The sequence below is a fragment of the Ambystoma mexicanum genome, chromosome 3q, assembly GCF_040938575.1.
Source record: "Ambystoma mexicanum isolate Mex_15411 chromosome 3q, UKY_AmexF1_1, whole genome shotgun sequence".
In the NCBI taxonomy this organism is placed as follows: domain Eukaryota; kingdom Metazoa; phylum Chordata; class Amphibia; order Caudata; family Ambystomatidae; genus Ambystoma; species Ambystoma mexicanum.
The window spans coordinates 1,216,968,693-1,216,990,243 of record NC_090926.1 but is presented as its reverse complement, the minus strand read 5'-3'; the positions used below and the strand labels follow the sequence as shown (position 1 = coordinate 1,216,990,243).

The 21,551-nt window shown below is 46.8% G+C and overlaps 1 protein-coding gene across 1 annotated transcript in view; it reads left to right on the top strand.

Moving 5' to 3' along the window:
* LOC138447769 (intercellular adhesion molecule 1-like) overlaps nucleotides 1-21,551 on the top strand; it is a 447,430-nt gene that overhangs the window by 169,519 nt on the left and 256,360 nt on the right. The window contains exon 5 of the mRNA XM_069604102.1: nucleotides 1,802-2,080. Within this exon, the coding sequence (XP_069460203.1) occupies nucleotides 1,802-2,080 (279 nt within the window). The remainder of the gene's footprint in view (nucleotides 1-1,801; nucleotides 2,081-21,551) is intronic.

The window sequence follows — 21,551 nt, the reverse complement described above, 5'->3', positions numbered from 1 at the left end:
CGCCAGCTGAGAGGACTTTGCACTCGCTGGATGTCGCTAGACCGCTGAAGTTCTACCTGGACCGCACAAAGAGTTTTCGGAAGACGTCACAACTGTTCGTGAAATTTGGCCCTGTGAACCAAGGGATGGCCCTCTCCAAGGCTTCAATTTCCAGGTGGCTCTTCGGCTGCATCACCCATTGTCACCGGTTGGCAAACCGACTGTTGCCTGGTGGTCCGAGAGCCTATTCGACGAAAGCTATCGCTGCAACTACGGCGTTCCTGTCTGGTGTGCCTCTGCTGGACATTTGCAGGGCTGCTATGTGGAGGTTGACGCAAACCTTCACGAGATTCTACTGCGTCGACCAGGATTCCAGTGAGGAGTCCAGAGTCGGCCAAGCAGTGCTGCGCAACCTGTTTGCTTGAAGGTGAGTCTGGTGAGGAGGTAAAAGATGCTTAATGTTGAGATGTTGAAATGCTTAATGTCGAGCCTTTCTACCTCCCGTGGTTGTGCATGTGTCCTCCCGTAGTTGTGCATGTGTGTACTGCTATGTATTCGTTATTCATGTGCATGTGAATACATGACAGACCCCATGCTGGAGAAGGAACAAGTTACTTACCTATAACTGTTGTTCTCCAGCTTGGGTCTGGCATGGATTTGCATGTGAACCCTCCGATCTACCCCTCTGCGGCTCTTCTCTTGGTCCTACTGCCACTTTACGTGCTACCAAGTCTGAAGATGGTTGCCAGAGGAGGGTCTTAGGTGGAGGGCAGTCATTGGCTGGGGCAGTATGATCCAGAGACCAGTGATTTGTTGTTAAGAGAAAGACAGTTCAGAAGTGTAACTGAAACAGATTTTTTCTTTACCGAGGATTCCCAGCCTGACGACAGGAATATTCAAGAGCATGTGAATCCATGCCAGACCCATGCTGGAGAACAACAGTTACAGGTAAGTAACTTGTTCCTTCTGGTCCTTTCCTTTTTGCAGTGGCGGATTTTAAGTCTGCACGTGTCCTGGCTTCTGGTGGTGTGCTGTCCACCGGAGTTGCTGACTTTATCTGCAAGGTAGCTTGGTGATTTTAGGACGCTTGCTGTATAGATTATGCAGCAAGACTTGAAGGTTATTTGTGCGTGCAGTGGGATTCAGTGAAGGTCGATGAGGGCCAGGGTGATGTGGTCGTATCTGCGTATACTCTAGATGAGGCTTGCAGTAAAGTGTAGGACAAGGGGTGTTCGGTCCATGTAAGGTGGAGGTTGGCAAGGTCTTCAGTGAGGGCTTCCACTGGAAAGCTTGAAGGACCTGAAGGTTTGTGTTATGGGTTTTTGCTGGGAGTGGTTGACTGGGGTGATGTGCAGGCTATTGAAAGGCATGGCAAAGTAGTAAGACCAGTCAAGCAGGAGAGGAGAACTGTAGTTGAGGAAAGACACTGCAGTGATGATTAGTTCGAGGACGTTGTCCTTCTCGTGTGCTTGTTTATCATGTGATTTGTGCACATTTCAATTCATTGCTATCAAATAGTGTAATTTTAGCTGACACCCTTTTTGTTTTTTAAACGTTTGACTAGCCTATCACTTGTCTTCATGACGGCATACCTAGCCCTGCCTGCATCATTCCTGCTACGCCCCCCTCCTCCACTGGATGTAGGTTCCCAGAGTATATTCTTTCCATTTCCAGCACTGCTTATATCCTCTTACGGCGATAGAGTGTGTAGGAAATTACTAAGAAGATAATGATCATGTTTAGAAAACTTGAAGTTTCTCTTCTTTCTGGTGTTTTGCATCTTGATCATTGTATTTGTACAATTTTTCAACTTTGTTTCTAGGATTCACTGAGCCGGTCATCCACATTGATGCAGAACTTTCTGTGGATGAAGATCTGAATATAACGTGTTGGGTGCCGGAAACCAGCCCTCAGGAGATTCTGCTTAGGGTAGAACTTGAACCCAACCTCACCCTGAAACAGTGTGTTGGGGATTCCCCTCACTCGTGCACCCATTTCCTGCATGCACAAAAGAAGTACAACGGGTTGCTGATAACCTGTGTGGCTACGCTGAAGGCAACGAACAAGACAAAAAGAGTCTCTTCAGTCCTAAACATTACCTGTGAGTATAACGTTTTCTGGTTTTCATCTTTCAATTTTGAATATAAGCTACATGCGATTTAGCAGAAGCAAGGTTTGGGGTGTGTTGGAAGGCTAGGCTCTTGGGGTAACCAATTGCAAGATTTGGTGGGAAATTCAGTTCCTCAGATGTTTGTGGACTGGTCCACCTATGCAGTTTAACAGTTTAAGGACTAGCAGCACTGTTCAGAAACAGACCCGTCAGTGCCTCTGCACGGCTGCTGGGGTAGGGCCATTCAGTTGCATGTCAGACATTCGCTTGAGATGAAATTCTGTCCCAGCCCTACCAGATATTTACACATATGCTAGAGAGACAGACCCCTTTGACATAAAGGTCCTCTTCAAACAGTACTTGTTTATTAACGAAAGGCACTTTCTGTGCTGGAGTTCTGATCCGGGGATACCAATGTTTAAATTTACCAATGGAGGCGCAACTTTGTAGCACAACCTTCGATCAAGATCAAGTCATGGGAATTGACATTACAAGGAGTGACATTACAACCAAGTGCCTGTGGAGGTTACACCGGGTAGGCCTTTTTTTTGTAATTACACTGTTTTAACCAAAACTAAAAAATGATGGGTGAAATGTTTTAAATTAAATAACCATCAACATTGCTGTGGGTAACCATCTATACAACACATTGGTGTCAGGACCATGACCAATTTGCAGCTGGCTGGTCTGCGCCTTTAATGGTGCATATGGGCCACAAAATGATGGGAGGCTGCCAAAAGCAATAACAGTGGATGTGATTTGTTCAAAGGCTTGCATCCATCACCTTTGCAGTCAAAGTGGCCGCCCAAAGAAAAGAAATCACGCAATGCAAAATATAACTTGGATTCCCCTCCATAATTACGAAATGAATAACTGAGCTGCGGCCAGAGCAAAACAAGACAAGGTACAAGCCGATTCCTGGAGGCTCGTCCCAATTTAAACATGGTACAGCCAAGATTGAGCCAAAAATCTGTTGTTGGACTGGCTAGTGCAGCTGAATTCTTCACTTGTTGACATGATGGTGAACTACGGTTAATTCAAGAACAATGAGCAGGAGACGTCTCGCAGTTAGACAAATGTCTGATCATTATTTCTAATCTGGTCAATATGAAAACACCTAAGAATGACTGAAAGAGAGAGAGGGATAGGTGAATCTAAGAAGGAAGCAGCCACACAAACATTTTTTAAGACCAATATTGAGGCAAATAATGTGGCTGTAGTGCCTCACGAAAGAAAAGCCCACTCTCCTTGATAGTAGAAACCATACACCACCCTGACTGCTACCCTAATTTTGTCATCAGACTGCATGTTGTGCGGAGGCTGTAATGTTAGGTTTGGCGTGGCCAATCCTCTTTTTAGGGCTTGTGTAATTAATTGCAGTGAAGCATTGTCACACAAGGACATTGAGGTGTCTAAGGACACAAAGCACAATGTATGTCACTTGCATGATACATGGTTAGATTCTATGCGGATATGACAGGCTGAAGGACGTGCTGATTTTACACAATCTAATACCAAGGCTCTCTCTATTTCTTATTCTAATAATCGCCTTATTATGGACCAGTCTAAGGCTGAATAAGAACTCAACTTGAGACAAATGTATGCCTCTCCTTTTATACTGATTCAAGATAGAATTTCAGTGCAGGCCTGTGAATAAGTGTACAGTTCTATCACACATACACCCCCAAATTGCCCCTAATAACTCCTTTATTATTAGACATGATAGCTGTTGCCTGGTACTGGTGCCCACTCTTCCCTCCTCTGCCCATCTTCTGGCTACCTCCACAACTCCGCAGGGCTTACCTCTGATTTGTACCCCTCCCTGTAAGGTCTTTAAGGCCGGCAACCTTCTTCATCTTGCCACTCTCAACTCTCGCTCTGCTGTCAAACACTCCTCTGACATCTGCCACCTCCTTGAAGAAGTTGACCTTGATGTCCTTGGTCTTACAGAGACATGGTTCACGGCCAGCTCTGTCATGAGCTTTGACACTCTCCTCCCTGATAGCTACAAGATCCTCTCCGCACCCAGATCCACTCGCCCTGGAGGGGGTGTAGCCTTGATCTTTCCTGAGTGGATTCCTGCCACTATAATTCCCACTCAGATCTACTCCTCTTTCGAATGCCTCGTCTGCAGGCTCTCAATTTCTCCTAGCCACTCTCTTACTGTTGCCACACTCTACCGGCCCCCTGGTCAAATCACCTCTTTTCTCTCTGAGTGGGCTGACCTCTCCTCCTCTCTCCTGGCCTCAACCACTCAACTCCTCCTCCTTGGTGACCTCAACATTCACCTTGATTCTCCCTGTCCCTCAACTTTGCTCTTTCGCGACCTCTGCCATTCCCTCTCCCTCTCTATCCTCCCCTCTGGCCCATCGCATCTGCAGGGCACACGCTTGATGTCTTGATCTCCTCTAGCCTCCCCATATCTATCCCTCTCTCCACTCCCCTCTCCTGGAGTGACCACTACCTCCTCTCATCTCTCTCTCTCTCTTCCCCCCAAGCCACGCCTACCCCAACACTGCCACCTACTTTCCTGGACATCCGGCCCATGAAGCGTTTGTCAGTCGAGGCTTTTGCTTCCACCTTTTCCCCACACCCTCTTCCTCTGGCTGACACACACCCTGACACAGCCCTGTCTTCTCTCTATTCTTCTATTTCTGATACTCTTGATGATCTTGCCCCTGTCTTGAGGATCAACCTGAAGTCCAAAGCCAAGTGCAATTCCTGGTATGATTCCGACCTAGCTACACTTAAACGTAGGTGTAGGGCAGCTGAGAGAAAATGGAGGGATTCCTGCTCATCCTCTGACAAACTGGCATGTCGCCTACTCCAAAGGCAATACCGTCTCTCTGTCCGTACCAAGAAGAGAGTTCACATTCAAGCCCGTGTGCCTGCGGCATCTAACAGCTCGGCGGAACTCTTTAAAATTTGTAAGGAGCTGGCCAACCCTGCTGCAGTCTCTACCCCTCCCCTTGCCTCTCAGGCTCTTTGCAATGCCCTGGCCTCACACTTTATCCCAAAAACCCAGGACATCCTGTCCACACTCTCCTCCACTCCCTCTTCTCTCCTCTCTCCGTTGGTACTCACTGACCCTCCTCCAGCCACCACCCCCCACCCTCATTCTCTTCCTTTCCTCTCTTCTTCCCTGATGAGGTCGCTAGACAAGTCCGATCTATGAAAGCCTCGTCAAAACAGGTTCATCCCTGTTCCTCTAAAACTCTTAAGGACCACATTGATACCCTCGCTCCGGCTCTTGCTGACTTCTGCAATCACTTCTTTGCCTCAGGATCCTTCCCCTCCCCTCTTAAGCACTCCCTTGTGCATCCTCTCCTCAAGCAACCCACAGCGGATCCCTCGTGTCCGGCCAACTATCGCCCAATTTCCATTACCCCCTTCTTGGGCAAACTCCTTGAAATGCTGCCCATCTCTCTGCTAAACCTTCATTCTGATTCTGTTGGCTGTCTCCATGAACATCAGTCTGGCTTCAGATCTGGCAGAAGCACAGAAACTGCTCTCCGGAACATCCGTGAAGATCTGCTTTCCAACCTTGACTCTAGCATTCCCTCTGTTCTCATCCTACTTGATCTCTCCTCTGCCCTCGACACGGTCAACCATACCATCCTGCTCAACCGTCTCCGGGATAACTTGGGCATCACCGATCAGGCTCTGGCCTGGCTGATCTCTTTCCTCTCTGATCGACCTTCCTCTCCACCTGTGGTGGTCCCCAGGGCTCTAACCTCTCGCCCTGGCTTTTCAACCAATACCTTGCAACTCTCGCCTGCTGTATTGCCATTTTCTGCTCAAACTTCCAGTGCTACGCAGACGACACTCAACTCATTTTCAGGCTGCCCTCGCCACCTCCTCCACCTCTCTCATCACTGATTGCCTAACTGCCATTCAAGATTGGTGTGCCGCCAACGATCTTTGTCTTAATGCCAGCAAGACGGAGATCCTCCTCATTGGCACACCATCAACTTCCTTTCCCCTCACTCTCTGGCCGGCCTCCCTTGGCCCTCCTCCTATCCCCACCTGCGAGGCCAAGAACCTTGGTGTCACATTTGATTAATCATTCTCCTTCTCCGCCCACATCGCTGATGTATCAAAAACGTCAAACTTCCTACTGCACCTCTTCAGAGGTATTCTTCCTTTCCTCTTATTTCCGCAGAAGCTCACTGTCTCCCAAGCTCTGGTTCTCTCTAAGTTGGACTATTGCAACAGCCTCTTTCTTAATCTACCTGCCTCTACTCTCCGCCCTTTACAACTTATCCAGAACAGGACTGTGAGACTTGTCCTTGGCCTCAAGCCCTGGATCGTATCTCTCCAGCTCTGAAATCTCTCCATTGGCTCCCAGTGGATGCAAGGATTAAATTCAAAACCCTCTGCATTGTCCACAAGGCTGCCTGGGTCCAACATACCTTCAGCTATCCCTCTGCAAATAACTCCCATCTCGAGCACTCCTCTCCTCTAACTCTAACTCCCTCAGGGTCAGTCGTTTCTCAAAGAAACGAGCTGGGAGTAGATCTCGGTCTTCGGCCGGGGATTCCCTCTGTAACTGCCATCCTGCCACTCTAAAACTTGAGGAGAACCATCTCTGGTTCCGGAAGCACCTCAATCCCTTCCTCTTTGCTTCTGCCTTCTCCTCTCCTCTCCCCTGTTGATTCTACTCTCCCTCGGCACCGTGCACCTGGCCACCCTCTGTCCTCCGGACCCAGGTACCTGCTCATCTTGCCACCCTCATGCACTGCCTCCGGGCCACCCCTTGCACTGGGGTCTGTATCTGTACCCATACAGCCCTCCTCTTTTCTTCCTGCACTTTCAGACCTACCCGGCCTGCTGCTATAAACCCAGCACTTGCCACTTGCTGGCTGCACTCCCATTGTTTGTTGCCTTTTTATTTATTATTTTATTATTATTTTTGTTTTTCCTTCTCGCTCCGTACTCTCCTTTTGTTCCCCCTTCCATGCACTTCCCCTCCTTCCCCCTCTACCCTGCACTTGCGCGTTCTCAATGTCACAGGGCCTAGTGAGATCGTTGTTTTTGTTCTCCCTGTTCCCCTTCCCTTCCCTTGCGTTGTCGCGCTCTGAAACACTTGTGTATGAGCGCAATAGAAAAATATCAATATCAATACTAAAACAGTGTATCACTTTAATTAGTTGGAGCGTGGCTGGAGTTATACATAAAATAGGGGATCCAGAATGGGTAGCATGGCTTAAAGAGCATGAAGTAATTTGTATGCAAGAAACATGGTTGATCAATGAGTTGTCTATTAAAACATTTTAACGAGTTTCAAGTGTGTTCAGCCGCTGCAAGACAACTAGGGTCAGGTCGACCGAGTGCAGGTCTTGCTAATCTGATACGTAAGAGCCTTGGTTACAAAGTAGAAAGATACGAGTGTGATAGTAAAGAATGTATCATTCTCCAGTATTGGATCTTTCATGGATTCACATGCTTAGAATATTCCCCGTCGTCAGGCTAGGAACCCTCAGTATATTTATACAGACGTTTCCTATTGGAACATTTGTTGACACTTCTGTGTCCTATCTATGTCGTTTTCGGGCTGCGTACGCCTGATCCAATAAGACGTAGGGGTATAAATAGCCCCACCCCCGTGGCTCCCATCTGATTTCAACCGTCTCCAAAGTAGCGGGAGCACCTCGTGTTGGTTTTTACTTCTGTACAAGGTTGAATTCTACTCTTCAGAGTTTTTTCATGAAAATGTCTGGAAAGGCGTTGTTCCGCCCGTGTGTCACGTGCGGACTGAAAAAGTCTATGAAGGAGAAGGGCACATGGATTGTTTGTACTGTCTACACCCACATCACTTGGTGGACAGTTGTGAGATCTGCAAAGGTTTCTCACAGAAAACGCTAAAGGATCGGAATAGACGTCTGGTGACGTGGCTAAATGAAGGAACCTATCCTTCATCGAGGTAGGATCTGCACACAGCCTAGCATCCAGGCCTAAGTCATCCAAGGCAGAATTCATCCCCGGATGACACCTGGGAATATGTTTAAACTCAGTGGGACTTTAGTACTTTTTGTCCCATGATAAAAATCTTAGCTGCCTGATATTGGAAGATGTTATTGCAAAACTAGGGGCAAAGGAAGAGCTGGACGAGAACTAAGACAGTTTAGCAAAGGTTTGTGGTATTCCAAGCCGTAGTGTATCCCTCCCAGCTGTAAGGAACCCATTGTGGCAACAGTAAAGACAGACACAAGTGATCACAGTTCAAGGTTGTTTATTAAACTGCAAATGCAGGTTGGAAAATTGCTTAATTTAATCCTATATCTTAGATGGGGGCACTCTTCGACTATCAAATGAAAAATAAGGCAGTCTTTGTGGCGTCTTGTCAAAGTAAAAGGGCCTATACTAAAATACAAATATTGCCAATCCTTACAACTAAATCTAGAAAGAGTGTGGGATAAGGGTTACAAAGAAGAAAGGAGTGTTCATAAATAATGAGTCAGGATGGAGCAGCCAGAACGTGCTCCCCACGTTTTGAGCACAGGACAAGGAGCACAGCACACTCTCAAGCTTTCCCAGCACAAGGCGACAGTTCCGTTTTCAGCATTCAGGTTCTCCGATGGTTAAGTCTCTTTTCATAAAAGTTCTCTTGTCTTTGAGGACCTGATGTATTCAATATAACGAATGAAAGTTTGTTTCCAATCGTAATTGGGGTGATGATTTCTTACCCCTGGATCCCCCTCTGCCGGGCTCAGATCGACAAAAGTTCTTAGCGATATCAGGACTTTTGGTAGTTGGATCTCTGGTTTCCGGGGGGCCTGATATGTTAGTAACAAACAAAAAGTTCTTTCTTATGGTACTTAGGTTGATGGTTCTTCAGCCCTAGGGCCCCCTCTTCCGGGCAGAGACCCCTCTCAAATCCCAGCCTCCCTCCTCTGGTTCACTATGGCTTGACTCACATAACTTGGTCTGTTACTTTCACGTGTGTCGGTGGGGTTTTAGCTTTTTACCCCTGGGGTCCCCCCTCTTCCGGGCTCAGACCCTTCTCAGTTGTTTGCCTCCCTCTGTCGGGTTCACTAAGACTTTTCACGAAAACACTTCCCACCGTTGCATTGCCAGGTTTTAATGTCTTTTTAAGCAACACTGTGGAGATCCCTCCGTCGGGGTCACTCTTGTCATTACAATGTTCTTTTAGGGCATTATGCTTCGGCCCTTGTCGGCATCTGTAAGGAACTCATGGTGGCAACAGTAAAGACAACAGTGATCACAGTTCAAGGGTGTTTATTAAACTGTAAATGCAGGTGGGAAAAACGCCTAATCTAAACCTAAATCTAAGATGGGAGTAAGCTTTGACCATCAAATGTAAAATAAGGCAGTCCTTGTGGCTGCTTGTCAAAGTAAAAGGGCCTACGCTAAAACAAAATATTGCCAATCCTTACAAATAAATATAGAAAGCGTGTGGGATAATAGGGTTTACAACAAAGAAACGGGTGTTCATAAATAATAAATCATGATTTGGTAACCAGGGGTCTTCCCCACATTTAGAGCACAGACAAGGTGAGCACGAGGCGGCAGTTTCTTTTCAGCAATAAGGATCTTTTCGATGGTTAAGTCTCTTTGTATCAATAAGCCTCTTGCCCTAGAGGACCTGATGTATTCAATATAACAAATGAAAGTTCTTTTCCTATCGTACTTTGGGGGATGATCTGTAACCCCTTGATCCCCCTCTGCTGGGTTCTGATCCACAAAGGTTCTTAGCAATATCACAAAATAAAAATTCCTTTCTTATGGGTGTTAGGGTGATGGTGGTTCACCCCTGGGTCCCCCTCTTCTGGGCGCATAACCCTCTCGAATCTCAGCCTCCCTCCGTCGGTTTTACTATGGCTTATTTATATAAGTTGCTTTGTTACCTTCAAGTGTCTTCTTCAACTGGTTTTCCCTTCAAGTTAACAGTTCTTTGAACTTTCCCTCTTTTGCCACTTTTGTGACTTTCTTTCAACACAGTTAGGTTTCTTATCAGCTCTCCCCTCGACTCACCGGCTGTGATGAACAGCTTGGCTTCCCTTGTATCGGGAGTCAAGGACAGTACTGCGGTAGCAGGCGTCTCTCTCTGTCCTGCTTATCCGCGTAGGCATGCTCCGTGTACCGTTGGAATCTGCAGCAACAGAAGTTCGCTATTATCCGTGGTCTTAGGATTCCTTTCAGGGAGGATTTGCGGGTCTGGTTTGGAAAGGGCAAGGTCGCTTCTCTCCTTGTCGCCTCTTCGATTCTCTCCGCCTTTCTTCTCTTGAATTGCTGTGCTGGGTTAGCTGTCTCGTAGTGCGGTCTGTCTTGCTCGTACTGTGCTTTCGTGCTAGATGTGTGTGATTCTGGTCAATTGCCTGACTTTGCCTGACCCATGTATTGGAACATGTTAGGTAAATGGCTCTGGTGTTAGTGTGTGGTCTTTCATAGTGTGCAAAAATGTTTGTGACGGAAAAGGGTGTGGGGGGCCAGAGTTTCTGAATATCCCACTTGGTAGGATGGGGAAAAGGTGTCCCTCACTGATCCACCCTCAGGAACTGGATCCAATAGTGATGGCCGTGTCCTGGCCACCTGGATGACAGCTCTCCGGGGACTAATTAGGGAGACACCTTCAGGTTTCTCACATGCCCTTCCTCCATACGATGTAGCCAGAATGTTTCATAGGGAACCAAGAAAGAAAATGTACATTTCCCTGGTTTTTTCCTTTTCGGTGCTCCACCGTGAAACAATAGGGTTGTAGGTCCAGAAACCATTGCATGACCCGAGGGTTGGAGTCTTTGCATTGGCTAATCCGAACAAGGGGTGAGTGGCATGAAACAAGTGTGAACTTTCATCATAATAGGTAGTACCTAAGATGGATAATGGCCCATTTGATGGCTAGGGCCTCTAGTTCCATCACAGAGTAATTATTTTTCTCCAGCATGGGGTCTGGCATGGATTCACATGCTAATGAATATTCCCCGCCAGGCTGCAAATCCACGGTAAAAAAAAAAAATCAGTTTCAGTTTCACTTCTGAACTGTCTTTCTCCTAACAACCAATAACTGGTCTCTGGATCATACTGCCCCCAGCCAATGACTGCCCTCCACCTAAACCCCTCCTCTGGCAGACATCTTCAGATTTTTACTGCACGTTCAAGTTTTGGGATCGCTCCCATCCTGGACTTCCTTCCCGATGACAAGCGGGTGGAAGCTTTGGAGATCCTACAGGAAGGTGAGGTGGCATCGGACCACGCCATTACAGTGGCCACGGACATCGCTGACACAAGTTCTGCCAAATGGGCGAAGGCGTTTGCCTTTGTCGACGGGGCTGGCTGAGGGCCACGAATTTTCACCAGGAAGTTCAGTCGAAGGTGTTGGACATGCCCTTCGACAGGGACAATTTGTTTCGGGAAGACCGTGGACGAGTCTCTTCAGGCCATCAAGGCAGACACTGAGACGGTTCGTGCCTTGGGCATGCTTCAGCAGCGGCGGCCGTTCTTTCGGACTTCCGGCGGAGGTTTTCCAAAGGATTCGGTGGATGTGCTTTGTCCTACTGTCAACCCTCTCGCTTGTCAACGTCAAAACAGATTGATTTGGCCGTGGCGTCGGGCCTCCACCGTGCACCCCGGTGGGAGGCCGGCTGGCGAACTTCGTCAGTGTGTGGAAGACTATCTCCACCGAATGTTGGGTGCTGGACGCTCTTGCCCACGGACACACCCTGGAGTTCCAACGGTAGTGTCCCCATATACCACCAGTGGCCCGGCAGGAAAACCACATCCCTCAGCTTCTGCTGGAGGTGCGGGCCATGCTAAAAAACAGTGCGATAAAGCTCGTCCCAAAGAGGCTCTTGGGCTCCGGAGTGTACTCGTTATTTCCTCGTCAAAAAGAAGACTGGCGGTTGGAGGCCTAGACCTCCACCGTCTGAACAAGTATATTAAGTCTCAAAAGTTCTGTATGGTGACTCTTCAGCACATGCTAGGACAGCTAGAAGAGTGGGATTTTCCATCGTCGCTGGACTTGGAAGATGCCTTTTTTCACATCCCCACACACAAGGGCCACTGCAAGTTCCTGCGCTTTGTGGTTCAAGGCCCTTCCCTTCGGATTGAAGTCAGCGCCAAGAGTTTTCACCAAGTGCCTGGCGCCGGTGGCGGCGTAGCTGCATCTGCGAGGGATCCCTTACCTAGACGACTGGCTCATCTGGGTAAACACAAGAGACTTTTCGGTCGAACACACGCGCGGACCGTCCAACTCCTGACGGATCTGGGGTTCTCAGTGAACTATGCAAGTCATGCTTGACTCCATCGCAGGACCCACTGTTCCTGAGATCCCGGCTCAACACAGTGTCATGCCTGGCGTCTCCGTCGGAGGAAAGGATAGCAGTCATTTTCGGCAAGGTGCAGCAGCTGTTAGCCCTACAGTTCGCCATGGTGAAATCCCTCAAGTCTCTGCTCGGCATGATGTCGTCATGCATTTACCTCATCCTACTATGCAGGCTGCGGATGCGTCCACTACAGGAGTTCCTCGACGGATGCTGGATACAAGTATCGGGAAGCTTCCAGGACAAGATCACACCGAGGTCTTCACTCGAGAGAAGAGGCCTGTGGCTGCAGGATGAGAAGACGTTGCATATCAACGTGCTGGAGCTGCGAGCAGTGTTTTGGACCCTAAAGTCCTTCCTAATGTCCCTCAAAGGCAAGGTGGTGCGGTCTCCACGGACAATACTACCAGGATGTTTTACATCAGGAAGCAGGGGATCACCAGATCTCCCAGCGCTCCCCAAAGAGAAGCAGGACCTATGGCACTGGGCCGTAGCCCAGAGGATTTTCCTCACCCCGTTTCATCTGGCAGGAGTGAAGAACACTGTCGCTGACTCTCAGCCGGGAGCGGCTCTCTTGCCACGAGTGGGAACTTCAGCAGGACCAAGTGGATCACCTATTCCGCAGATGGGACAATCCCGAGATCGATCTGTTTGCGACGGCAGGTTTCCCTAGTTGGTGAGCATGGGGGATGCATTCTCTTCCCCTGCGACGGCCTGTTTCTGTATGCATTCCCTCCGTTGACGTTGCTTCTTCAATCAACACAGACGGTCCCGGTGCAGGATCTCGTCGCACCGGCGTGGCCGAGACAGATATGGTACCCGGACCTTCTGGACATGTCAGCGCCCCCTCCAGTCATGCTTCCGGCGGTCGCAGATCTTCTTGCCAGTGAAGAAGGCGCAATTCTGCACCACGACCCAGGATCGCTGAACCTGCATTCCTGGCTCCTGCGGCAATAGAGTTTGGGGGCTACGATCTCCCAGCGGATTGTAAGGAGGTGCTTGCCAAGGCCAGAGCTTCATCTACTCTCAAATGCTATGGGCCCAAGTGGAAGAGGTTTGCTGTTTGGTGCCGTACTCAGAAGATCGACCGTCTACGAGTCACTGCTCCGCAGTTGCTTCCATATTTGTTGTCGTTGGCCAAGCCAAGACTGGCCCATGCTTCTATCAAAGTTCATCTGGCGGCTATCTCCTGCTACACCAGATCTCCTGGACCATCGTCCCTATTGTCTCATCGATTGGTCAAGGAGTTTGTTAAAGGACTATTTCACCTGTGAAGGCTCTGGCCCTGTTCAATGTGGTGCTTATTAGGCTCATGGGTCTTCCGTTCCAGCCTATGCATTCGGCCCCACTGACATTTCTGTTGTGAAAAACTGCTTTTCTTGTAGCCATCACCTCCGCACGACGAGTGGGAGAGATCCAGGCCCTCTCTTGTAAACCACCCTATTTGACATTCCACGAGACGAGGGTAGTGCTAGGGACTCCTTCATGACCAAGGTGCCGTCGGACTTTCATCTAAACGAGCCCTTGGTGTTACCTGTATTCTTCCCGCCGCCTTCGTCGCCGGCTGAGAGGACTTTGCACTCACTGGATGTGGCTAGAGCGCTGAAGTTCTATGCGGACTGCGCAAACAGTTGCCGGAAGACGTCGCAACATTTTGTGAACTTTGGCCCTGTGAACCATGGGAAGGTCCTCTCCAAGGCTTCCATTTCCAGGTGGCCCTCCGGCTGCATCACCCATTTTCACCGGTTGGCAAACCGACCGTTGCCTGGCCGTCCAAGAGCCCATTCGACCAGAGCGATAGCTACAACTACGGCGTTCCTGTCTGGTGTGCCCCTGCTTGACATCTGCAGGGCTGCTACGTGGAGGTTGATGCTCATGTTCACGAAGTTCTACTGCGTCGACAGGGATTCCAGGGAGGAGTCCCGAGTCGGCCAAGCAGTGCTGTGCAACCTGTTTGCTTGAAGGGGAGCCCGGTGAGGAGGTAAGAGATGCTTAATTTTGAGATGCTTAATGTTGAGCCTCGCCACCTCCCGTGGTGTGCATGTGTGTACTGCTATGTATTCTTTATTTATTTATTTAGTTTATACAAACTTTTAAAAAGGAACAATAACAAAAAACAGTGTACAAGGCTTAAGAAATATCATTAGACTCCCCTCCAATTCTATCTCCCTTTTTCCTCAGTCCTTAAAGTTATGTTAATCTCAACTGAGTCCACATCTTTCATACATATAAGGCCTCATTACGAGTTTGGAGGTAGCCATAATCGGCCCTGACGGAACGAAGGTGGCCAGTCCCATACCGGCCCCCTTCATTCCGTCAGCGCCAGGGTCGTAATGAGGCCCATAGTGATTTTGGGCCTCATTACGAGTTTGGAGGCAGCCATGGAGCTATTAGCTCCATGGCTGCCTCCAAACAGGGCTCCATTACCGGGTTCCTGCAATGAGGAATAACCGGGTCATTCCGACATAGGAGGACCCGGTAATTCCTCCTTGTCGGAACCATTCCCTATTCCCATTTAAGCCCCCATAGGGCTCAATGGGAATGGGGATGGAGGTAACAACAGGCACATTACAAATGTCCCGTTGTTACCTGCCTCTTCGCCTCGCGGGACCCGGAAAAGACGTCTGGTTTTACCAGACGTCTGATCCGGGTCCTGCAAAGGGAACCTCGTAATCGGCCCTAACGGAATGAAGGTGCCGGTCCCGTACCGGCCCCCTTCTTTCCGTCAGCGCCAGGGTCGTAATGAGGCCCTTTGTGTTTTTTCTGTTACCAGGACACATCTTACTCACAATGTTGACGCTGTCCAACTCATTTTTCTCTGTTAGCAATATATTCAATTTGCATAGGAAGTTTATCAAACCGTAGACATCTTTTTCTCTTGGGTTGGCAAATTTTGACCACAGCTCTTCTCCACTTACTGTAGGATAAAGCTTTACCACTTTATTCAGCTGTAGCGATCTCAATATTGTCAACCCCGTACAATACAGTGTTAGATGTTTTAGGGACTCGGGATGATTTCCACAGAAACGGCATGTCATAGTTACTTGCTTTATCCTGTGTCTCAAGTTTAGGCTTACTCTTGTGTCAAATAGATTAAGCCAAAATTTCATAAAGATCTTCCGATAATTCGCATTAGGGGCTTTCATCAGATATTGATTGAGAATTTTCTGCCGTTTTCCTTCTTTTGCCGCATCTTTCTTCAAGTTATAACGATTTCTCATGTCTGCGGTTGAGCACCAGTCTCGTTCCCATAGTTTTTTTTTCACCTGATTCGGGTTAAGCTTCATTGTTTCACGATCTGTGAGTAATTCTTTGAGATGATTTTCGCAGGCCTTTGCCCACCTGACTGGTACAGATTCAGGATTACCTTTTTCTAGTTGGAATAATATTTCAAACTGGGGCACTGTTTCATCAAGAATTGTCTTTCTGTACACAGACAGCATATTCCAAAGGACACGCTTTGATATCAAATGTAGCTCATATCGCAAGCAGGCAGATGGTATTCCCGTTTGCAACTGCAGAGCGCGCCTCCAATACTGGTTTTCTAATTGTGTCCATAGATCGCAGATACACCAAAGGTGCTTTATGCACCATATATTAGGGTTGGCACCACCTTCTGATTGTAATGGGCAAGGACCGGTTGCAAGGAGAATTTCCCATATTTTTTGTTTATGATCGCAGCCTGGCAGGCCAATTGTTTGCATTTTTGTTTTACATTTTCAGCCCACGTCGCATCGTTTATGCTACTATTGAACCACATGCCAAGATACTTGACCTTTTTTACACAGGACAGTCTTTCGTTATTCCACCTCCAGTTTGGTTCTGGCCTTTTAGTTGATTTTTTGCTCTGGTAAGATCTTCAAGTATTACTACTTCAGACTTTGCAGGATTGATTCTTAGTTAATTTTCTTCCACGTAGCTCTCAAGGGCTGCCAACTGTCACGACAAACGTTGGGTAACAGTTGGTCGCACCAAGAGACTCTCCAATATCAGACAGAAATAAGAAAAACAGTATCGCCGCCAGAGGGCAGCCCTGCTTTACTCCATAGTTAGTCGGTATAGCTCTGCTTGGAGTCCCCACATTATCCAGTCTGATCTTAATTTCTGTTCCTGTGTGAAGTTCTTTAATGGGTAGGGGTAATTTTTCTGGACATTTACATTTTCTCATCTTTCCCCATAGCAATTCCCGGTCAATGGTATCGAACGCGTTGGATAGATCAACAAAGGCTATGTAGATCTTCTTATTTTGGCAAATCCCTTCCATTTTTAGGAAGTTTAGGATTGTCAAATTAGGCCACATCCTACTCCTTTCACGAAACCGGTATTCTTTATTCATGAGTATGTGAATCCATGCCAGACCCCATGCTGGAGAAGGAACACGTTACTTACCTGTAACTGTTGTTCTCCAGCATGGGTCTGGCATGGATTCACATGTGAACCCACACGCCTACCCCTCTGCGGCTCTACTCTTGGTCCCACTGCCACTTTACGTGCTACCATCGTGCTACCAAATCTGAAGATGACTGCCAGAGGAGGGGCTTAGATAGAGGGCAGTCGTAGGCTGGAGGCAGTGTGACCCCAGCCAACGACTGCCAGCGATTGGTTGATATGAGAGAGACAGTTCAGAAGTTAAACTGATTTTTTTTCTTTACTGAGGATTCCCAGCCCGACGACGGGGAATATTCATGAGCATGTGAATCCATGCCAAACCCATGCTGGAGAACAACAGTTACAGGTAAGTAACTTGTTCCTCACGTGGGAACAACTTGAGCATGATACAAGTATACAATATAATAGACGCTACTGGGTATATGAATGTGACAAATTTGCTAATGGAATTACCCCTGTCTGTTTCCTTTCCTTTCCTCATTGCCAACCCAACCATTGATACATCATGGATCTGTAAAACGTTAACAATGATTGCATATCATATTTTCTTACATGAATGTACATGTTGCATAATGTGAATTATGTGGGGACAATATATTTTTTCTTTTTTATTCTTATATTTCTTTTTGACTGGTCTAAATTTGTATTGAACAGCATTGAGTACGGCCTAGGGTAGAAACACATGTCTGCTGTTTTTGATCATAACAGTAATTAGCATTAATTATATGGACCGCACAGTTCTTTGAATGACTCATGAATACACTGTTTTAGGGTGTAGCGCAAGTCATCTGCACAACCAACTTCAACATATTCTTTGAGATTAGAGGTTAAGGGGGATACCACTAAGTGCTGATACTGCTGCTGACCTCACAATAATAATTAACAGCCTTAGCACACCGACCTACGGTTTCAACCCCTCTTCACACTACAAATCTTTGAGAAGAATCACTCAGGTGCTGCTGCTAGCCACCACAAGACAAGATGGTCGATTACTTACTGAACCGGGAAGAGGTTTGGGCTGCCTTATCCGCACCCAGGGGCTGCACTGGTAATGTCTTTAGGATCCACCACAACTCCACAGAATCACTAAGACAAAAATGTGTGAAACTGGAATGACTTTCCAAAAATGAAACAAATAAATATTGGGAGAAACCTTCACTGACCAACTATCTAGAGAACAACAAGATCCTGAGGGGCCTTAGAATCTTTATCTTTCCCAATTTTGATAACAAGGAGGACCAAGATCTAGCCAACAAATGGGGAAAATAATTTGGGTCAAAGTTCTAAGGTTATGATTGAGCTACTAGTACAGCATGCAACCAGAGAGCACTCCCTTGTACAAGAACATAAAGAAATCACTAAACAGGAGATTAAGGATATAACCAGTCCACAGAATACCAAAGACGAAAACTATGCCAAAATGTAGATCTTGGGAAATTATTAAAACAAAGTGAAACTACAGACGTTTAGGAAATAGTTCTGTAATGAAAGGCTATAGGGAAGATCGGCTGTATACTTTTCAACTAAGTTTGATGATATTGCAAGAAAATCAAGAGAGAGCACTCCGAATACATCACCTGGCAGCTCAGACGTGGCGACAGGGATAACAACACCAATACAGGGGCTTTCAACACCAAGAGCCGGGACACTACAATCAGAAGGAAGTTTTTTTTTATAGAACAAATAAGAGGATACTGAAAAGGCACACAACAAAATACCAAGCAGGTATCACCAACACAAAATACTACAACATGGACCACCACATCAGGGGCAGGAGGAGGTGGGGGAGGAAACATGGATGGGGGAACAATCTGGGGTGTAACTGCCAATAACTTAGTGGTTAAAGCTCACAGAGATCGAAGAGTGAGTCCTAAACAAGGGCTTATCATTTGCAACCACTACAGGGACCAACTATACTGACTTTCAAGTAGATATTTTCAAATTCATCAGAAAATTAAAATTGAAGAAATGATTTGCTTCACAAGAGAAAACGTATATACCAAGAACTTGGGAGGATCCCACCAGTCTACTAACAGTAGGGGACATTGACAACACATGTCATTAGAAACAGAATTGGATCTTTCACGAGAGGATATCTGCACGGACTTAGATTTGTCTGCACAACATTTGCTCATAGAGGAACTTAAAACCAAATCCAAGTGTATTCCTCAGCTTGCTAATGAGAGCATGATTGAAACCTTCCAACAAGCAGCTAGGAACGATATATACACCCACATGATCATGACACACCTGTCCACTCCAGGGTGGTATAGGAATTGAACAACACATCCCACTAATCCATTGTTTGCAAATTCCAATCTTTAATACAAGAATGGCATGGCAAGGGGCTTTTAACGGATGTTGAAAAGAAGTTTCTTAGTATTAACAACCCGACCATGCCCACAGTGTATTTTCTGCCTTAAATAAACAAATACTTTTTGCAAGATTGCCTGAGGTAAGACCGATTATCAGTGGCATAGGCTGGACCATGTAGGGCCTGTCCAATTACAACAACAACATGATCAAGGAACATGCATCAATTCTCCCATCATATATCGGGGACAGCACGCAAGTCCTCTAGTTGCTATCTGACATAGTGGCAGGATGGCTACCAACTAGCTACAATGGATGTTACATCCCTTTACACATCAATAAGTCATGACCTGGCCATTAGGGCTATTGACTGCACGTACCAAGATTTCTCAGCATCCTATAGACAACACGTGAACATGCTTAAGTACTTTTTATAATTCAAACTTGAGAACAATGTGTTTTTGGTTGCAGGCACATGCTGTGCACAAGTCATAGGCGTAGCAATGGAATCCAAATATGCTCCGCCACTAGGTAACTTGTTTATTGCCGATTGTGAATAAACGCATGTATTAAGCAATGACAAATCCACAAAAAACATCATAATATGGAGGCGCTATATTGATGATATTTTAATAATATGGCAAGGTGGAACAGAAGAACTTGTTGAATTCTCTGAATGTCTGAATGACAACAGTTTCGGTATCAAATTAACTGGCCACTGATACAAATCCCAGTTTGACTTTCTTGATCTCCATATTTACATATCGGAAGGGAAAATACAGACAAGAACATTTCGAAAAAAGACTGAGGTAAACTCAACCTACACACAGGCAGCTGCCACCGCAGGATCATACCTATGGTTGAGTTCCACAAAGCACGTCGCAAGTGTAGCGAGGAACACACATTCAGCAAGGAATGCGATTTATTGACCAGAAGATTTCAGGAGAGGGGATAGCTGAATGAGATAATTAATAAAGCAGAAATTAAAATCAAAGAACAGTAAAGTGTGGATATGTTGCAACCTAAGGTGAAAGTGAATAAGGAACGGGGCAGTAAAGATATCATCACAAAGAACTCCAAAGATGCACACATAATGTATAAGATAATACAAAGACATTGGAATATTTTACTCATGGAATCTGACTTATGCCCATACCTGAGCAAGAAACCAAGATTTGTGTACACTAGGACACCAAAACTCAGGAACAAGCTCTGCCCATCACTTTTGGAGAACGAGTGGAAGCGACTGGCACAAACCAGCATCATTAAATGTGGCACAGAGAGCATGTGCAGGCATGCACACCCGGACTGCAGGGAGTACACTGATACAGGAGGGAGAACGATCAAGATTAAAGAATGCATAAACTGCAGGACCAGCTATGTGATATATACTATCTGCGTTTGCAAGAAAATATATGTTGGCAGTACAATTAGACAATTATGCATAAGGATTAGGGAGCATATGGCCAGCCTGTCTAACCAAGACCCGCAACTACCACTCGTAAGCCAAAAAGATCTGCGGTTTATAGGCCTCATGAGTGCACAACAAGGTGCAAGAGGCGGGGACCTGAGACTTAAAGATAAATGGAATCGAGATGCATTTGCTGCTTGCGATGTATGTATGAAGTTTGGCCTCAACTCAGAGCATGAGATGAATATATTTTTATAAGATGAAAACGTGACTGTAATTGGGATCTGTACAGCTGGGGGGAATTGTTTTCAAGTGGCTCTTTTGCTCTGCCAGATTTCACAACCCACATAATGAGTTTCTGATGCTTGTTAATCTGTTTAGAATCATATGCTGTGCATATAGTCCGACATCTATTGGTAATCGCAGAGTATTGTATCTTTCTTTCTAAGATCGAAAGGGGACGTCGACATGGGCGTGACTGTAACACTATCCCTAACGTGCCGTGTAGTGTACCCAAAATCCCTCACGCGTCGAGGTCCCTCAGATTTGTTTTTTACGCCCAACTAGTTAGTCACCTTATGCAGAGCTTGCAAGAGTTGATATTGCAAATTAGTTATTTCGTACTCTTCGACGACTGCTTCTGTGGCGCCTATGCTGAAGACATCCACTGCTTTCGGCGACTGGTGCATCGATCGACGTCTGTTGAACGCGTGGCCTTGGCCTCTCCGGCCAGGCCCTTACAGTACGGAGAGTGGGGCCATGGGTTGATTCTTCTGAGAATGCATTTCCTTTTCCCTCTCTTACCCTTCCTAGTCTGGCTGGCTTTCACCTCTGCTATGGAGAGGGCTCCCTTTAAATTTTGTCCGTCGTGCAAAGTAAAATACTCTTGCAAAGACAAATGCAATAGGTGCTTACCTCGTGACCACCACAAGGGTTCCTGTAAATCCTGCAAAATCCTTCGTCTTAAGATGTTAAAAGATAGGCGGACAAAGCCGTGGGTAGCCTACGCAATGCATGCCGAAAGTTCTTCCCCTGTTGGCGCCGTCCCCTTGGATGATGAGGACTCTAG